Genomic DNA, 20329 nt, shown 5'->3' with positions numbered 1-20329 from the left:
CCTCCTGCCAGGCCACACAGCTTTCGTTCCCTCTGGCACGCAGTGGGCTCCGGGTCCCTGCATGTGCACTTCCCTCTGCCCAGGACACTCTCAGCATTTCCCCTCTTTTAATTCATTTTTATCCCTTGAGACTCTACTTAAACGTTATTTTGCCACAGAGACTTATGTCCCAGGCCTTGCCAAAGACCCTTGCCATGCATTCCCAGGGCACTGTGCATTTTATCTTACACATCCATCACTCTTACAAATGTATTTTTGTTATTGTGTCTGCTGACAGTTGAGAGGTGGGGGTTTCCCTGTGCCCACTGGTGGCAGAGCTCGCTCACTTTTGCCACATGGATGTCGCGGCAGGTTGTTCAGGATCTCTCTAATCTGCTTATCTCTAGCCTCTGTGACAGAGCTGGGTCAGTCTCATGGGTCGCTGTGTCTGTCTCTCACCACTAACACCACACTGTTGGGCCAGAGAAAGGCTCATGAAATTCTGGGACTGGTAACAGTGAGAAGTTGTAAACATTCCTAGGAGGGAAACAAACACCTTTCCTCCCTAGTTGTTGCCAAAGGTCGTAGCTCCCTTTAGGACTTTTCCTACAGGATTATATGGCTTCTCCTGTTTCCTGGGGACTTGGTGGGTATAAATGAGACTTTTTCCTGCATCCACCCAGAGGGCAGCAGACCTGGCTTAGAGACACTAACTCAGAAGGAACTGGGTGTGTGTGTGTGTGTGTGCACGCGCACGGAAGGAAGTATGAGTGAGGGAAATCCTGCTGAAAGATCATGGGAAAGGGGAGGAGAAATGTTCCGGAGTTCAGTGTGGAGTCTCAGGGCTGTCCTGGGTGCTTTCTGAATATCAACAAGAATGCTGTGAGCAGACGCTGGCCCCAGGACCACGCTGGGGCCCTCCAGCAGGAGAGGAAGGCAGGGTCTTGGCCCTCAGGCAACTTTCCTGTGTTTGATTAAGACAACTGGAGAAGGGCTCTGCCATGGACCCTGGCAGTTTTGCTTGACTTGAATGTGTGTGACAGTTACTTAATTTGTTCATCATTAGGACGGCCTCAGATTTGCGATCGGACTTTGTAGACACTGAGTCATGTATTCTGGGCAGGAGATGACTTTGCCAATTACTACCTCCCCAGCAGTCATGAAAAAAGAAACCACCCTAGTGGTTGAAATCACAGATTGAAATATGTGATTCCAAGAAGTTAGGCCCTAGTGTATTGGAATGAAATTGTGCTGCTCCCCCGCAAGAGTGTGGCTTTTCCAGATCTTGCGTGTCTGTTAGCTCACCTGCTCAGGGCCAGAGCCGCTGCTTGGGTAGGGTCCTGCATGTTCAGTGGAATGGAACACGGCAGTGCACACACACAGGCTGAAGTCAAACAGCTGTCAATCACAGAGCCTCCCTACTTTGCCCAGACCCCTGGGGGTGGTGAGTAGACACAGGCTTATGGCAGCCAACTGACCCCACGTCCCTGTCTGTGATGAAGCCACCAGGAGGGGCCCTTGCTGGTTTTCACCATATGCTTACCAATTAAAACTTCAGTCCATGCCACATGCTGGGCTGTTGGAAACACATTTTTATTTTGATGTGGCTATTTTGAAGTCCATGTGTGCAAAAACATGTGCTTTCTGTCAACCAAATGATGACGCTGCCGCCGCTGAGGCCATGCTCTTGCCATGCTTGTAAAACTAATGGGGTTTTGTATCTCCCCTAAATACTCTATTATCAGATGAAAAAGAAATTACCATAAAAATTCCTTCAGTACCAAAGGGAATGTTTCTAAAAGGGCTGTTCACTCCATCCCATGACCCAGCACAGTTTTTACTTTTAAGGAAGCGTGTATGACGCTCTCATTCTCAGGCACGCAGCCTCACAGCTGTGTGCCCACTGGTTTCCTTCTGTGACTGCCACCCATGCCTCTCTGTCTGGACACTGTGCCCTCAGATCTCCAGTTCCTAAAGCCTTCCCCTCTTGGGATGCCCAGGAGGGACAGCCCCTCAGCTGCGGTCTTTGCTGCCCCTCCCCGTGTTCTCCAGCCTTCCCAGGAAGCAGGTTCCTGCCCCAGGCCAGAGTTCCCAGTAGAAGATGCACAACTACAACCTGTAATCAGAGGAGAGGAATTTGCTCCTCCACCCCCAAATTCCTACCTGGCACTCAGGGACATTCCCACAGAGGAGTGGGATTTGGAAGTTGCCCAGGAACATAAGGAAAGGTGGTATTTCATCCTCTCCACTGCATCTTCCCTGCCCAGCTAACTCCCTGACTCATCCTCAGAGGATGGCAACCTGAGAGCAGATGAAGGATTGGGGGTGATGGCCCTGTGGGTCCTGAAGAATGAGTTGCTGGGAAGCTGGGGTTAGCTGGACCCCATGCCTCGTAAGGTCTGAATGTCCCTCCCCCTTAGTAATGCCCGTGCCCAGCCTGCTGAGGGGCTGGTTCTGTGTGCCCCATGGCCAGCCGTGCCCATTACCTGGTGCGGCAAGATGCCTCCACAGAGAGCTGCCCTGATCTGCATGTTCTCATGGAGTCTGGGCAGGTCCCTCTCATCCCCTGCCATGTGCAGAACCTGCCAGAATTTCTGTGGTGCTTTGAGCAGTGTGTACCTAGGGTTCAAGCACACATCCTTAGAGTGCGTTGCCAGGGTTCCAGAGGAGCAGCTTTGCTCAGCCTGAGGCCAGTTCCTTTAAGAGTGAGCCGCCCTCCTCCAGCCTTCATGTGTGGTAGTTGGCTCAGAATTTTGTGCATTCTCAATCATTTTGCTACATATCCACAGCTCATAGCTGAGAGCTTTGCTCAAAAAAAAAAAAAAAAAAAAAAAAAAAAAAAAAAAAAAAAAAATGCATAAGCCAGATCGTGCCATTTCCCTGTTCCCTAGAGTGTCATGTAAGTGAGAACATGATCATCTTACCTCAGTGACAGCATCAGATCTCCAGCCTTGATAGGTTTGCAAATAGACTGTGACCATGAGTGATTCTTCCAAACTGCTTTCAAAATCAAACTAACTTCACATTATGAGCAAACATAACCCAAGAGAAGGGCGATGAACCTCACTGGTTCAGCCAACTGATTTCAGAACACGTTAGCTGATTTTCATCAGCTTGATCCACCATGGATTTTGTTTCTCTTTCCCTAAACAGGCAATAGGGTTATATATTAGTTTCGTATTGCTGTGTAACAAGTTTCCACAGACATAGTGATTGGAAACAACACTCGTTTATTATCTCACAGTTTCCATCTGTCAGAAGTTTAGCACAGCTCAACTGAGCTCTTGACCTTGGCTGTCCACTGCCATAAGGCTGAAATTAAGGCTGCGGCTGGCTGAGCTCTTACTAGGAGACTCTGGGAACAGTCCACCTCCAGCCTCGCTGAGGGTGATAGCAACATCCAGGTCCTTGTGCCCGCAGAACTGAGGTCCCTGTTCTGGTAGGCTGCTGACCAGAGGTGGTTCTCAGCTTCTAGAAGCCACCTGCATTCCCTGCCAGTCAAGCAGTGGTGATGTGGCAGATCCTTCTGCTTCGAATCTCTGACTTCCTTTTCTGCTGCCATTTGGAAAACTGTCTGCCTTTAAAAGGCTTTCCTGATTGGATCCAACTCATCTAGTTACTCTCCATATCATAAGGTCACTGACAGGGACTTTCCTGTCTGCACAATCCCTTCACAGCATTGCCTCCGTGAGTGTTTGAATAGCCAGGGGATAGGTCTCTTAGGGGCTGTCTTTGGACATCTGCCCACAACAGAGAAATCAACCTCACATCCATTCTCACCTCACATCACCCTTCCAAGAAACCTGTTGTCAATATAATCTTCATTGTTGTCTCCACCAGCAAGTGCCGGGGATCCTGAGCCCGAATCAGAGGCAGAACCGGAACCAGAGGCAGGGGCAGGGCAGGTTGCTGATGAAGCTGGCCAGGACATAGCCTCTGCCCACGAGGGTGCAGAGACCGAAGTGGAGCAGGCACTAGAGCAAGAGCCGGAAGAAAGAGCCTCCCTCAGTGAAAAAGAGAGACAGAACGAGGGGGTGAACGAGAGGGACAACTGCTCTGCCTCCAGCGTCTCGTCCTCCAGCAGCACATTGGAGAGGGAGGAGAAGGAGGACAAGCTCTCCGGGGACAGGACAACCGGTAAATGAAGCCCCTTGTTTCAGTCGGCATGTGCCAGGGAGGCCTGGGGTGCAGGGGCTGGTTCGCTAAGAGCCTGTCCATAGGCTGGTCTCTGAGGTGACCTGGGTCAACCTACTCATGCGGCTGTGTCACCCAGTGTCTGGGGACGAGGAGTGTGGCCATGCTGGCAGCCAGCCAGCAGCTTTCTGCCCTGTAGAAAGATGGCCCCCAAACCCTCTGCCACACCATCACATTCATTACCTCCACACCTGAGGAAAAGGGCCCCGATAAGGAGGGCCTTTCCTGAGGAATAAGCCCCAGAAGAGAAACCTCTCACATCCCCCTGACTGTTCCATTGTGAATAATAGTAAGGTTGATAATAGTAAGGCCTTTTCCATTTTTAATAGAAGTTTAGAAACTGTCACATTGTCATCTATTCCTTTAAAAATGTGTTTACTGAAGAGTGTTAATCATTTTGACTGGACATTTCAGACTGGAAAAGATTTGTTTAAATGGATTGAATGAGTGTTTCCAAAAAATTGTGGTATGCAGTGTACTGAGGTCAATTTGATGTACTGGAATATAGATAATTTGTTTTCTACATTATACTCATAACCATTCTTTTCTTTGTATAAAGAACAAGCGTTTCCTTATGGAAGTATATCTTTTTGGTGTTACACTTAATACTCATTCAGTTCTCCTGTGAATGGTAACTTTAGAATTAGGGACCAAATGGAATATTAGATTATAGGTTTGGTTTAGCCTGAAAGAACCTCACCAAGGACTTGAGGAGGGTGCCAGAGAGGGTTATAGGAATTATAAATAATTCATATGATCTGTGACACCACAGGGTTACTTTTCCTACCCACAACTTACGTGCTATCACGGTGGTAGAATGCCTCCTTTTCAACAAACACTCCTAACCAGTGGAGTCAGGTCTAATGGACCAGCCTTCATTAAGCTGCACATGAGTGGTACCCACTCAAGTCAATGTCTTAGACCCAAAGGACAATATGACGCTCTACCAAGGCCTGCCAGCCAGTACCATGACCCATGAATGGCTTATTAATTCCCAGATTAAAAATACATTGTCTCAGAAGCATGGGTGAATGAATGAATGAAACCAGAATGTCTTCCAACAGACCTGTCAATCAATGGCATAGTCTAAAATAGTTACTATTTGGATTTTTCCCAGTTAGAATATACTACTAGATTTTATACTTTATATTGCTGGTCACTATGATGCAGTAAAAAAGAGAAGATAAAAGACTTTATTAGTTTACATATTAGGAATTATTGCATCGAAAATCCAGTGTCTTCATTTGGTTGAATATGTATGTGTCAAAAGGTATTATATATACTGATATTTACTTAGTTTCTTTCAAAGTCAGATTGCAGTTAGTCCCCCAAACTCTACTTCTTAATCATATTTCTGTAATTATTGTGGCAATACTGGATGTAGGTTGAGTCTCACTGGTCAGATTGGTCTTAAATCATGTTTTATTTATTAGGAATAGCTTTAAGAATTATTCATCATAACTGGGTTTAGCAGGCCTAAAATATATCCAGAAATTGGATTAGTAAAAATATACCAGGCGACAGAGCTTTCTTCGGTCAGATTGTCCAGTATTCTTCCAAATAAGGACAATTTTCCAAAAATGGAAAGTGCTCCCAGTGAAGAACCATTGACTTTCTACCAAAAGTGGGCAGTGTCCAAGTGTTTAGAAGCAGGAATTAGGACTTTGCAATGATTTTTCTGCTTTGCTCCAGTGCTGTTAAGAGATTTGATCATGTTTATTTACTGTAGCTTATTGGATCCTAAAAAATCTCACTGTTCACAGGCATCATCAGCCACTGTGGAGTCAGGGCAGCTATGTCATTATAGCTCTTGCTTTTCAGAGTGCTGTCAAATCACAGAGCAACCTTAGAGATAATTAAGATGATTCCCAAACGTATTTCTAATGACTACGTCAAAAATGAATTTGTAGGACTTAAAAAAGTCTCATTCCAGTTATGTGGTTCAATTTTTCTTTGTTTCATGTGTTCTACTCTAGGGCATGCATGTGAGAAGCTTTATCATAGCATGAATTATGCTTTTTTATAATTACTTGTATAATTATCCTTTGTCTCCACTTGAATGTCAGCTTTGTGAGGATGGGGATGTCTGTCTATTCATTGTGAGTCCTCACTTCCTAGCAGGGTCTCACAAAACAATCGATGAATAAATGAAGAGGAGTCTGGCTAAGATGGGGAAGCTTCATTGCTCCTGGGTTCTCCCCTCTTACAACCAACATAGCAACACTCTGAGAAAACCAGAACAATCCATCAGAGGAGGACTGTGAAATGTGGAAAGAAGAATGCAGACAGCCTACGAAGCTCTGGACTTAAATTACATGACAGTGAAGTTCCAAGTAAAGCTTATTTCCCTAGCCAAAGACTGGGAAAAGGATTGCCTAACAGAACAGAACACAGGCTTTTTACTTATTAATACTTGTACCCTAGACAGGCACTAATGAAAAACCTGACCCAGAGTCAATGGAGACTGATAGGGAGCTGAACCTCCGGCTTCATTTGGAGGCGATAAGGCAATGTGAGTCAGTGATTTAATTTCCCTGGGAAGGTGCCAGTGGGGCCAAGGGAGGGGGCACTGACCTTCTACCCTCCTCATCTGCAATGAGCCTGTGTGAGTCAGCACTCTTGCTGGGGTGGTGACAGCAGGATCCAGCAGGGAGCTGAACATCTCCCTCCACCAGCATCTGTATGCTATACCTAAAAAGGCTGACTACCTACTAATAGATTAGATAGGATCCAAAGTCTAATAATGCACAAAATGTCCAAGACATAATGGAAAAATCATTCATCATTTCAAGAGCTAAGGCAATCACATCTTTTTTTTTTTTTTTTTTTTTTTTTTTTTTTTTGAGACGAAGTCTCGCTCTGTCACCCGAGCTGGAGTGCAGTGGCCGGATCTCAGCTCACTGCAAGCTCCGCCTCCCGGGTTTACGCCATTCTCCTGCCTCAGCCTCCCAAGTAGCTGGGACTACAGGCGCCCGCCACCTCGCCCGGCTAGTTTTTTGTATTTTTTAGTAGAGACGGGGTTTCACCGTGTTAGCCAGGATGGTCTCGATCTCCTGACCTCGTGATCCGCCCGTCTCGGCCTCCCAAAGTGCTGGGATTACAGGCTTGAGCCACCGCGCCCGGCCCGGCAATCACATCTTGAATGGGAAAATGCAATAAACAAATGCCAACACTGAGATGAGCCAGACATTGGAATTATGCGACGGAGATTTTGAAGCAGCCATCATGATACTGCTTCAGTGAGCAGTTACAAACACTTAGGGAATACATAAAAAATAAAATATCTCAGCAAAGAAATAAAAGATATTAAAAAGAACCAAAGGGCAATTGTAGGACCTGAAAAACACAGTAACCAAAATAAAATACTTACTGGATAGTCTTAATAGTAGATTAGAGACAACAAAAGAAATGATTAGTCAACTCAAAAACAAATCAATGGAAATTATGAACTCTGAATGGCAGAAAAAAACAGACTGAAAAACATGAACAGAGCCTCAGGGACCTGTGAGACAATAAGACTCGATCTAACACCAATTCATTGGAAGCTGTAGAGGAGAAAGGGTGTAATGCTGAAAAATTATTTGAAGAAATAATGGCCCAAAACTTCTCAAATTTGTCAGGAAGCTGAGCAAACCCCAAACAAGACAAATTTAAAGACATTTACACCAAGACAAACGATAGTCAAACTTACGAAAACTGAAGACCAAAAACAAGCAAAGAAAGTTTTCTAAGAGGCTAGAAAGAAACGTTTTACCCATAGGGGAACACAGTCCAAATGACAGCACATTGCTCATCTGAAACCATGGAGGCTAGCAGGAAGGGGCACAATATTTTGCTAGTGCTAAAAGAAAAGAACTGTCAACTATAAATTCTATATCCTGCATATGTATCCTTTAAGAATGAAGGGGAAATAAGATTCTCAGATAAAGAAAAACTAAAAGAGTGGGTCCCTAACAGACCTACCCTCAAAGAATTACTACCAGAGGTTCTCCAAACAGAAAGAAAATGGTGACAGAAGTCTTGGAACTTCAGGAAGGAAAGGAATGGGTGAAAACACGGAAAAATAAATACTTTCTACTTATGAGTTCTTAAATCATACTTGATGGTTGAAGCAAAAATTATAACATCATTTGATGTAGTGCTCTGTGTAGGTAGAGGAATACTTAGGACAGCTATACTTTCAGAGTGGGGAAGCTAAAGATATCTAAATGGAAGTAAGTTTTCCACACTTCAAAGTGGTTAAACAGCAATACTAGTTTACTGTGGTTAGTGTGTATAATGTAATACCTAGAGCAACCACTACAGAAACCAGATGAAACAATGTACTTGAAAACACTATAAATAAATCAAAATGAAATTCTAAAGAATATTCAAAGGGGATGAAGAAAGGTTGACTAATGGGTACAAGTATACAATCCAATAGAGAAAATAAGACCTAGTGTTCTATAGGATCAGTAGGAAAATTATGGTTTACAATAATGTGTTGTGTATATTTCAAAATAGCTACAAGAGAATACTTTAAATGTTGTAAAAAAAAAAAAAAAAGACTATTTAAGGTGATGGATATCCCAATTACATTGATTTGATCTTTACAAATTATATGAACTTATTAAATTATCACGTGTACCCTGAAAATATGTATATCTGTTATGTATCAATTGAAAAATTTGTTAAAGTAAAAGTATTCAAGTAACCCATAGGAGACCAAGAAAGGAGAAACAGGAACTAAAACAAATGGAACAAATATGACAAATAAAATGGCAGACTTAAGCTCTAACATATCAATAATTCCTTTAAATTAAAAGATAGATGGCAGAGTGGATTAAAAAAAGACCCAATTTTATGTTATGTATAGAAAACTCTTTTCAAACATAATGACACAGGTAGATTGTAAGTTAAAAGTTGGGGAAAAAATTTGTAGGACTAGGTATAAAAGGAAGAAAAAAGAAAAAAAGTTGAGAAAAGATATATTATGCAAACATTAAATCAGAGAAAAGCAGGAATGACTACATCAGATAAAGTAGACCTCAGAGCAAAGGAAATTACTAAGGACAAAGAGGGACACTACGAATGATAAAAGGAGTCATGAATGAAGAGAATAAGTGAGGAAACTGGCATTTAAAATATATTACCTGTTTGCCTGGGTGCAGTGGCTTACACATGTAATCCTAGCACTCTGGGAGGCCGAGGTGGGTGGATCACTTGAAGTCAGGAGTTTGAGATCAGTCTTGCCAACATGGTGAAACTCCCATCTCTACTAAAAATACAAAAATTAGCTGGATGTGGTGGTGCACACCTGTAGTCACAACTACTTGGGAGGCTGAGACATGAGAATTGCTTGAACTCTGGAGGTGGAGGCTGCAGTGAGCCAAGATCACACCACTGCACTCCAGTCTGGGCAAGAGTGAGACTCCATCTCAAAGAAAAAAAAATTCTTTTCCTTGTTGCCAAAATAAGAAAATGCTCACATTTCCCAATAAATGGAGAAAGAGCGAGGCCGTCTCTTGAGAAGGGCTTAGCTGCTTTATCTGCTGCAGCCTCCTGGCATCAAAGTGGTCTCTCTCTTCACAGGAGTGTCTGACCACTTGTTGGAACTCCAGCTAACCAGATTTTTCGCTCTTCTCCTCAAATGGCATCTCATCTCCTTTTGATGGTGATTATTTTCTAAGTATATTTTGTTTGTAAAACCTAAAAGAGGGTTCAAGAGCTCCTTGTTCTGGTGTTGAAATGGCCTAAGGTCCCCTGGTCAGGTTAAGCCATTGTTGCACTGAGGACAGAGAATAAAGCTACACTGGAAATCCTGGGGGACCTTGTGCTCCCCTGGTCAATGCCTCCTCAAGCCAGGGCCCACCCTCAGCGTGTTTGAGTGGGGATGCTCCTTTGGCTGAATGAAGCTCCCAGTGCTGACCTCCCAGGCCTGGGTCCCCTGCCACATCTCAACACCAGAATCTACTGAGGCCCTGGAAAGCTGATGGAACTCACCTCCTGAAGCACTCACCACCTGGCCCTGCCAGCCCTGATACGGTTTGGCTGTGTCCTCACCCAAAACTCATCTTGAATTATAGTTCCCATATTCCCCATGTGTCATGGGAGGGATGTGGTGAAGATAATTGAATCATGGGGGCAGTTTCCCCCATTCTGTTCTTATGGTAGTGAATTCTCACAAGATCTGATGGTTTTATTAGGGGCTTCCCCCTTCTTTGGGCACTCACTTTTCTCTCTCCTGCCACCATGTGAAGAAGGGCATGTTTTCTTCCCCTTCTGCCATGATTATAAGTTTCCTAAGGCCTCCCCAGCCATGATGAACTGTGAGTCAATTAAACCTCTTTTCTTTATAAATTACCCGGTCTTGGGCAGCCCTTTATAGCAGCATGAGAACGGACTAATACAAGCCCCAAAGAGGCAAACCCAGAGGAATAACATTCCTGATCATTCATTCATTCATTCAGTTGTTCCAGATGTTGCAGAAACAACAGTGAACAAAACAAACCCAAATCCTGTTCTCATAGAGTTTACATCCCATGACAAAGGCAATTTAATGAGTAATTATAATCATTCCAGTGATAGGGCAGAGGCAGACAATAAAATAAATAAAACATGACAGATTTGATAGTCATAAGAGCTGTGATGAAAAATAAAGCAGGAAAGGATGATCAACAGTGTTGGGAGAGGATTGCACAATTTTCACTAAGTGGTCAGGGAAGACTTCACTGAGAAGATATGGTTTGAGTAAAGACAAGAGGTCAAAGATAAAAATTGTGTGATGTAGTTCATCCCAGGAGGGGCTGACACCCTGAGGCCAGATCGTACTTGGTGAGTTCTAGGAATGGGAAGAAGTTGCTGTAGCTAACAAGGTTTATGGGCGTGTGTGTCTGGGGGTCGGGGAGTCTTGGTGGTGGGTGATGAATGAAAAGTAAGGAAGGATCATGGAAGGCCTTGTGAACATTGTGTCATGGCTTTTTCTCACAGTAAAAGGTGGTGCTGTTAAAAGACTTCGAGCAGAGAGATAGGATCAGACATTTTTATAAACATCATGTGGCTGTTGGGGTAAGAATTGGCTATCAAGGGACGTGACTAGAAGCAGAGAGTCCAGCAGGGATGCCCGGGCAGTACTGTAGGCAGGAATCCACGCTGGCCTGGCCCTTGGTTGTGGTAGCAGAGGTGCTGAGAAAAGCAGCTGGATTCTGGATATGACATGAAGGTGTAGCCAACAGGATGCCCAGCAACACTGGATGTGGAGGATGAAAGAAAAGAAGTCAAGAATGACTCTGAGGTTTTTGGAATTGGCAGCAAGATGGATGCAGTTGCCGTAGCTGAGACAGCAAAGGATTGCAGGAGAAGCACTTTAGGTTGGGGACTGCATGGGTGGAGAAGGTGGTGTTTTATGGATGGCATTTAATGCCTTGAAACTAGATGAGACTGAAAGAGTGCAGATGGAGAGAAGAGGTCCAAGGACATTTAAAGGTTAATGACAAGGAGAAACCAGCAAAGGAGACTGAGAAGGAGTAGCCAGATGTCCTGGGAGCCCTGTGTCATACGTCATATCTTGGGACCCCTGTGAGGGGGGACAGAGTGGTTGACTGTGTCTAGTGCAACACAAAAGTCACTGGTACCTGAAAGCAGCAGCTGAGAAGGGTAGTGGGAGCAATAGCTCCCTCTGACTAGGTCCAAGAGAAAAGAAAAAAAGAAATTGGAGGCAGTGGGCAAAGCAACTCTTATGAGCAGCTTTACTTTAGAGGAAAGGAGAAAAGTTAAAGTTAGGTGATAGTTAGAGGGATGAGTGGGGCCAAGGGTGATTTTGCTTTCTTAAGATGGGGGAAATTATATATATATATGTATGTTAATGTGCCAGAAGGAAGACTGTAGTGGGAGGGCCATGGGAAATGCAGGACAGATAATTTCTGGAGTGGATTACTTATGCACAAGTGGTCTCTCGACCCCTGCTAAGAGGTATGTTTATGAGGCAGTCACAGGAGGGAGACTGTGTTCTAAGGGTCAGTGCAGGTGGGAGAGTAGAGGTGGAAGGGAGGCTCTGGAAGATTCCTTCTGGCTTCATCTGTTAAGTCCGTGAACTTGGAGGCAAGGTTATCTCTGAGGATGAGATGGGGCAGGAGGTTAGAGAAGAGAGGGCTATGGAAAGTCACCTTGGAGAGGAGTGAGTGAGATTGTCAGGCAGCATTCAGTCCCCTGGAGACTAGGGACCGTGATAAGGAATGAACCTAAAGAGTGACCAGTGGCACAGTTTGTGTGTTTTTGAGGCACTTTGAGCTGCACTAGTGTAGACTTGGAGTTGGGGAGAGAAGCAGAGGTCATCTTCCAGGCTCTCCAACACCTGCTGGGGCCAGGGAGTGGCTTCTTGCCTCCCTATCTCAAGTTAGGGCAGAGGCTCCTTAGTTACCTGTGGCTGAGTGGGTCCTGACCTGTTGCCTTGGGTGGGCAGGAAAAAGGAGGAAAATTTCTCCCGTGAGCCCAGGTAGGAGCCAGCAGCATCATGCCTGGAAGAGTCTTGGGTCCTCGTGTGGGTCTTTGGGACTATAAAGCAGCATGTCTTCTTGCCCAAGAGCATCTTGTTGGTCATGGCTTTGACTGTTCGTGCAGTGTCTTCTCTGAAGTTACTCCCATGTGTCAAGCTCACTTATTGTCTAATCGGTTTTCTCATGGAAGCGAGGCCCCCCTTGCCCCTTTCTCATTTTTCTCTCCCGTGTACTTTCAGGTTTGTGGCCCGCAGGTGTCCAGGATGCAGGTGTAAATGGACAGTGTGGCGACATCCTCACCAACAAACGGTTCATGCTTGACATGCTGTATGCCCATAACAGGAAGACTCCGGGTGATGAGGAGAAGGGAGATGGGGAGGCCAGGAGGACCCAGCAGGAGGCAGAGGCGGTAGCCAGCCTTGCTACCAGAATATCTACCCTGCAGGCCAACTCTCAGACCCAGGATGAGAGCGTCAGGAGGGTGGACGTTGGCTGTTTGGACAATCGGGGCAGTGTGAAAGCATTTGCTGAGAAATTCAACAGCGGGGACATGGGGAGAGGTTCCGTCTCCCCTGATGCTGAGCCCAATGACAAGGTCCCAGAAACAGTGCTGGTGCAGCCAAAGACAGAGTCTGATTACATCTGGGACCAACTCATGGCCAATCCAAGAGAACTCAGAATCCAAGACATGGATTTCACTGACCTGGGGGAGGAGGATGACATTGACGTCCTAGATGTGGACCTAGGTCACAGGGAGGCCCCTGGGCCACCTCCCCCACCCCCACCCACCTTTCTGGGTTTGCCGCCCCCACCCCCACCACCCCTGTTGGACAGCATCCCTCCCCCTCCTGTCCCCGGTAATTTATTGGCTCCTCCTCCTCCAGTGTTCAACGCTCCTCAGGGCTTAGGGTGGTCCCAGGTACCCAGGGGTCAGCCCACATTCACTAAGAAAAAGAAAACCATCCGTTTGTTCTGGAATGAAGTTCGGCCTTTTGACTGGCCATGTAAAAACAACCGACGCTGCAGAGAATTCCTGTGGTCAAAACTGGAACCCATTAAGGTGGACACTTCCAGACTGGAGCACCTGTTTGAGTCTAAATCCAAGGAACTATCTGTCTCAAAGGTACTGCTAGTCTTCAGCATGCTTCTTGATTGGAAGTTGGGTAGGGCTGATGAGATTTGTTCTGTATAAAATACTATTTTGCATTGCTTTTGCTATTTGGTAAAAAGTCCATTGCTATAAAAATCTGATCTTTAATATAGTGTTCCTTCTGCCACATGCTAGGTGTAGGCTACATGAGTCAGAGACCCTTATTAGCTAACATGGTCACCAGCTTACTTATATTAGGCAAAGGAACTTTCAAAGAACCAGATAGCCCCGAGGAAAAGACAAAAATGGTCAACTAAGGAATGTCAGCATAGCCCAATAGCAGATGTTGATGTTAACTAGAGAAAGTGGACTTGCTGACTCACCAAACACGGGCTATGCTTATTTAATCTTACCTTCATTGATTATGACTGATAGTAGTAGTTTGAACTTTATCTGTAACCACCCAATAAGCTCAAAGGCAATAATCCAACTGACATTTCTTTGACTTGGCCCCTGATCAAGCCAGCATTCTGCAGCTATCTAGTTTTCCAGGAGCTGTATATTTGGCATCCTGTCAATATTACACATGCATCTAGATTTAATATTTTGGATAAATGTTTGAGAATCCTATAGGCACTGCCACTGTGATAGTAACAAAGATGTTATACCACTTTTATCAATGGGAAACACTGTACATAGTTACTGGGCACCAAAGGTTAAGTCATGGTTAATTTACACGATAAACTGCAAGATATTGGATCACAGATTTTATATCTAATGATTCCCTATATTAGTAGAGTCTCCTTCGCATATCTTAACTGACTTTTAAAAACCCATTCTGGGTATTTTCCTGTTTTAAAACAGGTTTAAGTCTATCTCCTCTTTTCAGGTACTAGGGGTAGGAGAAAGCACTTTGTAAAGTATAATTTAGAATAAACATGCAAGAGATTATAATCATGAATTAATTTTAACTCCCTGTGTTGCTGCATGCATGTATCTTTTTGGGTGAGTATGAAACAGTCTGAGTCAGGTTCCCAGCCCTGCCAGTTGGACACCAATTCTGTATCAAAAATTACATGCAGGATCCTTGGAACGAGTGAGCCCTTCAGATGAGGAGCACAGTGACAGAGTTAGCGCCTGTCACTGCTGTGGGATGCTGACAGGCCAGCCAGGGGAGCTGTAGTTGGTCAGTTTCCTTTCAAAGCGTGCTGGCATTCTTAAGCTGCTTGCTGCCCTTCACTGGTTGGCATTTACCCCGGTGTGTGTTTCTCAGTGACCACATGAGTCTAAATCATTTCCAGCCTCAGGAATCTCCTCAAATCAGAATTACAGTTTTCTCATTTACAAATCTACACTGTTAGGATCCAGTGTAAAAAATCATGCCCAATCAGTCCTGTCCTTCAGTTGAAAGTAGACCCAGCTTTTTTTTTTTTGAGACGGAGTCTCGCTCTGTCGCCCAGGCTGGAGTGCAGTGGCCGGATCTCAGCTCACTGCAAGCTCCGCCTCCCGGGTTTATGCCATTCTCCTGCCTCAGCCTCCCGATTAGCTGGGACTACAGGCGCCCGCCACCACGCCTGGCTAGTTTTTTGTATTTTTTTTAGTAGAGACGGGGTTTCACCATGTTAGCCAGGATGGTCTCGATCTCCTGACCTCGTGATCCGCCCGTCTTGGCCTCCCAAAGTGCTGGGGTTATAGGCTTGAGCCACCGCGTCCGGCCTAGACCCAGCTTTTGTCCCCTCCAGAAAATAACACCTAAGAAAGGGTTGCCAGACACCCACTTTTGGTGTATGTGTGTCCTGACTTCCTAGGACTGGTACCAAGAGGTGCTGAGCACATGCCCCATTCCAATTCTTTTTTTGTTTTGGTTTGTTTTGTTTGTTTGAGGCAGAGTCTTGCTCTGTTGCCCAGGATGGAGTGCAGTGGTGTGATCTTGGCTCACTGCAACTTCCACCTCCCAGGTTCAAGAGATTCTCCTGCCTCCACCTCCTGAGTAGCAGGGATTACAGGTGCCCACTGCTATGCCCAGTTAATTTTTGTATTTTTAGTAGAGATGGGGTTTCACCATGTTGGCCAGGCTGGTCTCAAACTTTAAACCTCAGGTGATCCACCTGCCTTGGCCTCCCCAAGTGCTGGGATAACAGGAGTGAGCCACTGTGCCCAGCCTCCCCCTTCCAATTCTTATAGGCAGCCTGACATTTAGGAGAAGACCAGTTGCGATTAACACAGCAGTCTGTGGTTGCTAGAAGTTACCCATGACCTGACTTACTGACACCACCCTCCAACCCACTGACCTAACTGGACAGAATACTCCTCCTCTCCCTCCTCCTTCTCCCTCTCCTCCTCTTCCTCCCCTTGTTGCCCACTTGGCTGGCTGCACCTCTAGGCTTCTTGTGGTTCCCTGTCAGGTTGCTTGGCAGGGGCTGCCCCTTGACTCAGTATTGGGAGGAATAAAATGGAATAAAAGTACGGAGATGAAGGCACTCCTAGCTTCATTTTTACAAAATTATAAGTTTCCTCAAGTAGGCCCAAAATGAATGCTTCACCTACCTCCCCCCTTCTCTTGGTCCCACTGCAGCCAATTTGGTCGGTGATAATATTCTAGCCTCTGCCGTCTCAGCCCAAAGTTGCGTGATTGCCTGAAGCAGGTAGTGACCTCTAGAACAATGTGTTGCCTAGCTAATAGACAAATGTTTGTATAGTTTTTATCAAGTAGGAGTATAAGAAGAAAGTGATATATTAAATGAAAAGTTTACCAAACTGATTCCAGAATGTTCTATAATGAGACCCCAAAACCCCTACCTTTGTTTTTGGGATAGGAAATGTGAACAGGAGCTAGTTTACAAAATGTTACAAAAGTTAAGAATGCAAGTTAGGATTAAACACATCACTGTGTTTGGCCATGATGGGTGGCTCATGCTGGTAATTCCAGCACTTTAGGAGGCCAGGGTAGGTAGATGGCTTGAGCTCAGGAGACCAGCCTGGACAACATGGTGAAACCCCATCTCTACTATATATATATATATATATACACTATATATATATATATATATATATATATATATATATATGTGTATACACACACACACACACACACACACACACACACACACACACAGCAGGCATGGCAGTACATGCCTGTAGTCCCAGCTACTTGGGAGGATGAGATGGGAAGATCGCCTGAGCCTGGGAAGGTCAAGGCTGCATTGAGCTGTGATCACACCACTGCACTCCAATCTGGGTGACAGAGCAAGACTCTGTCTCAAAAATACAAAAACAACAACAAAAAACCCCACATTACATTGGGGAGTTGAATCCATTTTGCATATGTTACTACTACAGATATAACCAATCTCATTTCTGTTTCTAATCCTTGACTGTGGTTTTCATAAATCACAATGTAAACAGCCACTTCTGATTTCTGGCTCCAAAATTTTTAAATTAAGTACAATAAATAAAATGCAACAAAAATAGAGTGAAATAGACTTCACAAGACAGCACAAAACAAAGCGAATTCGTTTTAGGTTTCATCAAAAAATCTAACATTAGACTAGAGTTATTGGGCGTGGCTGTGACTAAGTCACCCAAAAACAAAGATTCCTGAGCCAGATCTAAGGCTGGGGTGACCACCTAATGAAAAAAATGATAAGACTGAAAAGATGCACTTTTTAATTTTCTTTCAAAATAGTTTCTGGAATTGGATCAATTGTTCTCTATCAGCTGGAATTATATGGTGTTTTAATAAGACGAATCATATTGTGTTTTATGGTGAAAGGTAGAAATCCTGTGCTGAATTTCATTATGTTCTGACTGCTGGTCTAAGATGTGGTGAGCCCCATAGCCGATAAGGTGACCCCGGAAAAAGATGTCAGAGCAGAAAGCCCTGGGACTTTCTTGGGCTTGACATCACCCTGGGGGGCCCCAGGAAAGTGACTTTCCAACCCTTGTACCTAACCAGGGGCAGCAAAATCCCTCTTGCTCTCAAAGGGCAGCTTCTATGCCCCAAGTTACAGCCAGACCAAAACAGACATGGAGTGGGACTCAGTTTCCACTTTGGGGACCTGATGTTGTCTTACTCTCTTGCATTCATTAGGTTTATCACAGGGAGGGAGTCCAGAATGTATCTGGAGATGTTTATTTACCTTGAAGTTTCTAAATCTATTTGAACTGCTAACAGCAACTTTTAAAGAAAAATTAGGTCAGGTTGGGCCTTGGCCTGGGTTATTTTTCTTATTTTTATTTCTTAGAGACAAGGTGTCACTCTGTCACCTAGACTGGAGTGCAGTGGCACAATCATAGCTCACTATAGTCTCAAACTCCTGGGCTCAAACGATCCTCCCACCACAGTTTCCCAAGTATATTTTTAAAAGCTCCTCAGGGATTCTCAAGTACAACCAAGGTTGTGAGCCACTGATTTCTGGTGAAAAATGAGGCACTGAAGGAGCACTGTGTTCCCCACCACCACTCTCCACGTTGACACTCCCTGACCCTTTTGATTTTCCTGAGAGTACATAGAAATCTTCCTATGCTATATTCAAGTTCAGGACATAATAGGTTATTTAACATTACCCTCAGAAATCTGAATTCTACCTAGAATCTCTGAACACAGCTCTGGGACTTCAGCAGGGCGCTCATACATCCTTGTGTGCCCAGACAGTCCTGGTGTGTGCCTGCTGATCCTATAGGATGTGGTGAATCCTATAGGAGAATAAAATAACCCCAGAGAAAGATGTCAGGGCCAAAAGTCCCTGGAGGGCATGGAGACTCCCTTCTATTCTCCTGGGTCTCTGGATTAGGATAACAAATAAACTGAATTCATGCAGGAAGTCTGTTTCTGTTGACCTCTACTCTAGACAACCCAAAGGGCACATATGAGAAATTAATACTCTTTCCTTAACAATAAGGCAAACCTTACCTGGCAAGACATTTTATTTCTAAGGATTCCTCCACCTTTGCTTGGGCTTAGTTTTTGTTTTTGTTTTTCATTTTAGAGTGCATGTGTTGGTGGGGGTGTAGATGGGGGGCGGTTTGCCTTAATGCTTTCCTATACCCCTCCCTGTCTCCCTTGTTTCAAGACTTCAGGAAAATTCCATAGTTGTCACATCTTTGTGACATCTATGTCATTGCATCCTTGTAACTGTCACTTTCTCAACAGACAGTTTTGAAAATATCCTGTGGTGTCACTCTTTTGGCAGGGGGCGAGGAGGAATGATTTACCATTTCTAGAACTTCTGCCTCTCTGAGCCCAACCCAGGGTCTCCAACAGTGATGCAGAGAAACATTTGCAAAGGTCTGTCGCCTTTCATGGAAGCGCTCTCAGACTCACCAGCACTCCCCAAACCTCCTGCAGTTCTTTTAATAAACCATGTCCTCAGCCCAGTGTCTATTGTCAATTGCAGCGCCTTCTGGGATGACATGTTCTATGTTAAACATCCACTTTTTAAATATTGCATCCTCTGTTATAGTAAAATACTCTTTAAAACTGCAAAGGGACAATGTGATGTGGCAACATTTCAGGAAGCCTTAAGCTTAATGAATACTATTAACGATTTAAATTTTTCTTTCCATTTTTTTTCCTAACTGCTACCTGAATCCTCACTCTTCTTTTTCCAAAATGGAATGTCTGTGAGGGGGAAGTTAGATCTTTTTCTTTCCCAGGATGCCGACTGAAACCAGGTTGTGGTCGCTCTTGTATGATGGTCACTCTTTTCCAATAACCATTCCGAATCGAGTTTGAGTCTTTACTTGCAGATTCTTAAATACTTTTCCTTGGAGGCAATACTTTGTTCTATCTGAAAGCCTGACTTGGGCATCTCCTCCGCATGGGCATTTTGCCATCCTTCTCTGCATCAAGGATTGGTGTCTCACCAAGGATCCACCTGGGTGGACTTGTGGCTCTGCAGTGCTTATATCCAGGCGAGCCTAAATATCTGGCTTAGCGGTTCTAGAAAATATTCCTATTACCATGTGTGACTTTGTGCCTCATGGAGTGGCTGAGTTTGCAGGGTCCTACCTCCTGGGGCTGCTGGTTCTAGAAAGCGGACTCCCAAACCAGGCAGCGGCTCACCAGCTGAATCTGGGGCTGCCGAGAACAGGCATAGCCCTTCCCCGAAGCTTTGGCAGTTGACAGTCGCTACCTCCCCTTCTCAGGAATCCTGTGACCCTTCCAGCCTTGAGTGCTGTCTGTTTGAAGCCTCATCCTAGAGGGGCTCACCTGCATCTTCCTAGAAGCTGGATCCTCTCCCTGAGTTGCCTTAATGACCGCCCCCCCACTCCCTTTGAGTTTCCTGGTGGCCTAGACAGCCTCTCTTTCCACAAAGGGTAACCTCTGCCTCTCCCTCGTCTTGGCTGTGCACACCCCTGCTCCCTCTCCCTGACTGTTCTTAGCCAAGTCAAAAACAAAAGCAAATAAAAGCCTTACACGGCATTCATCCAGAGACTGTCTTTCCTCCAGGCGAGACGGGCTACTATGGGCATGTTGGAGGCTCCCGGTAGTTGGAGCTCTGAAGGAGGAGCTCTGCCATGGGAGCTCAGCTTAACTCGGCTTTCTGGAACCCAAACAGAACCTGGCTGCTTCCCAGGCTTCCCCCTACTT

General features: G+C 45.0%; 3 protein-coding genes across 9 annotated transcripts in view; 2 read left to right on the top strand and 1 right to left on the bottom strand.

Annotated features, from left to right (window-relative positions):
* Positions 1-20329, top strand: part of KIAA1328 (KIAA1328 ortholog) — a 912897-nt gene that overhangs the window by 378373 nt on the left and 514195 nt on the right. The gene's annotated exons all lie outside the window — the stretch shown is intronic.
* The window catches only part of FHOD3 (formin homology 2 domain containing 3), a 490096-nt gene that overhangs the window by 416250 nt on the left and 53517 nt on the right, over positions 1-20329 (top strand). For all 7 annotated transcript variants that reach the window (XM_050767203.1, XM_050767202.1, XM_050767198.1 and 4 more), the window contains 2 exons: positions 3820-4116; positions 12887-13770. In XM_050767203.1, the coding sequence (XP_050623160.1) occupies positions 3820-4116; positions 12887-13770 (1181 nt within the window). The remainder of the gene's footprint in view (positions 1-3819; positions 4117-12886; positions 13771-20329) is intronic.
* Positions 1-20329, bottom strand: part of RPRD1A (regulation of nuclear pre-mRNA domain containing 1A) — a 711886-nt gene that overhangs the window by 682811 nt on the left and 8746 nt on the right. The gene's annotated exons all lie outside the window — the stretch shown is intronic.

This window comes from Macaca thibetana, chromosome 18, assembly GCF_024542745.1.
Source record: "Macaca thibetana thibetana isolate TM-01 chromosome 18, ASM2454274v1, whole genome shotgun sequence".
Classification (NCBI taxonomy): Eukaryota; Metazoa; Chordata; class Mammalia; order Primates; family Cercopithecidae; genus Macaca; species Macaca thibetana.
This window is presented reverse-complemented; position numbering and strand designations above follow the sequence as displayed.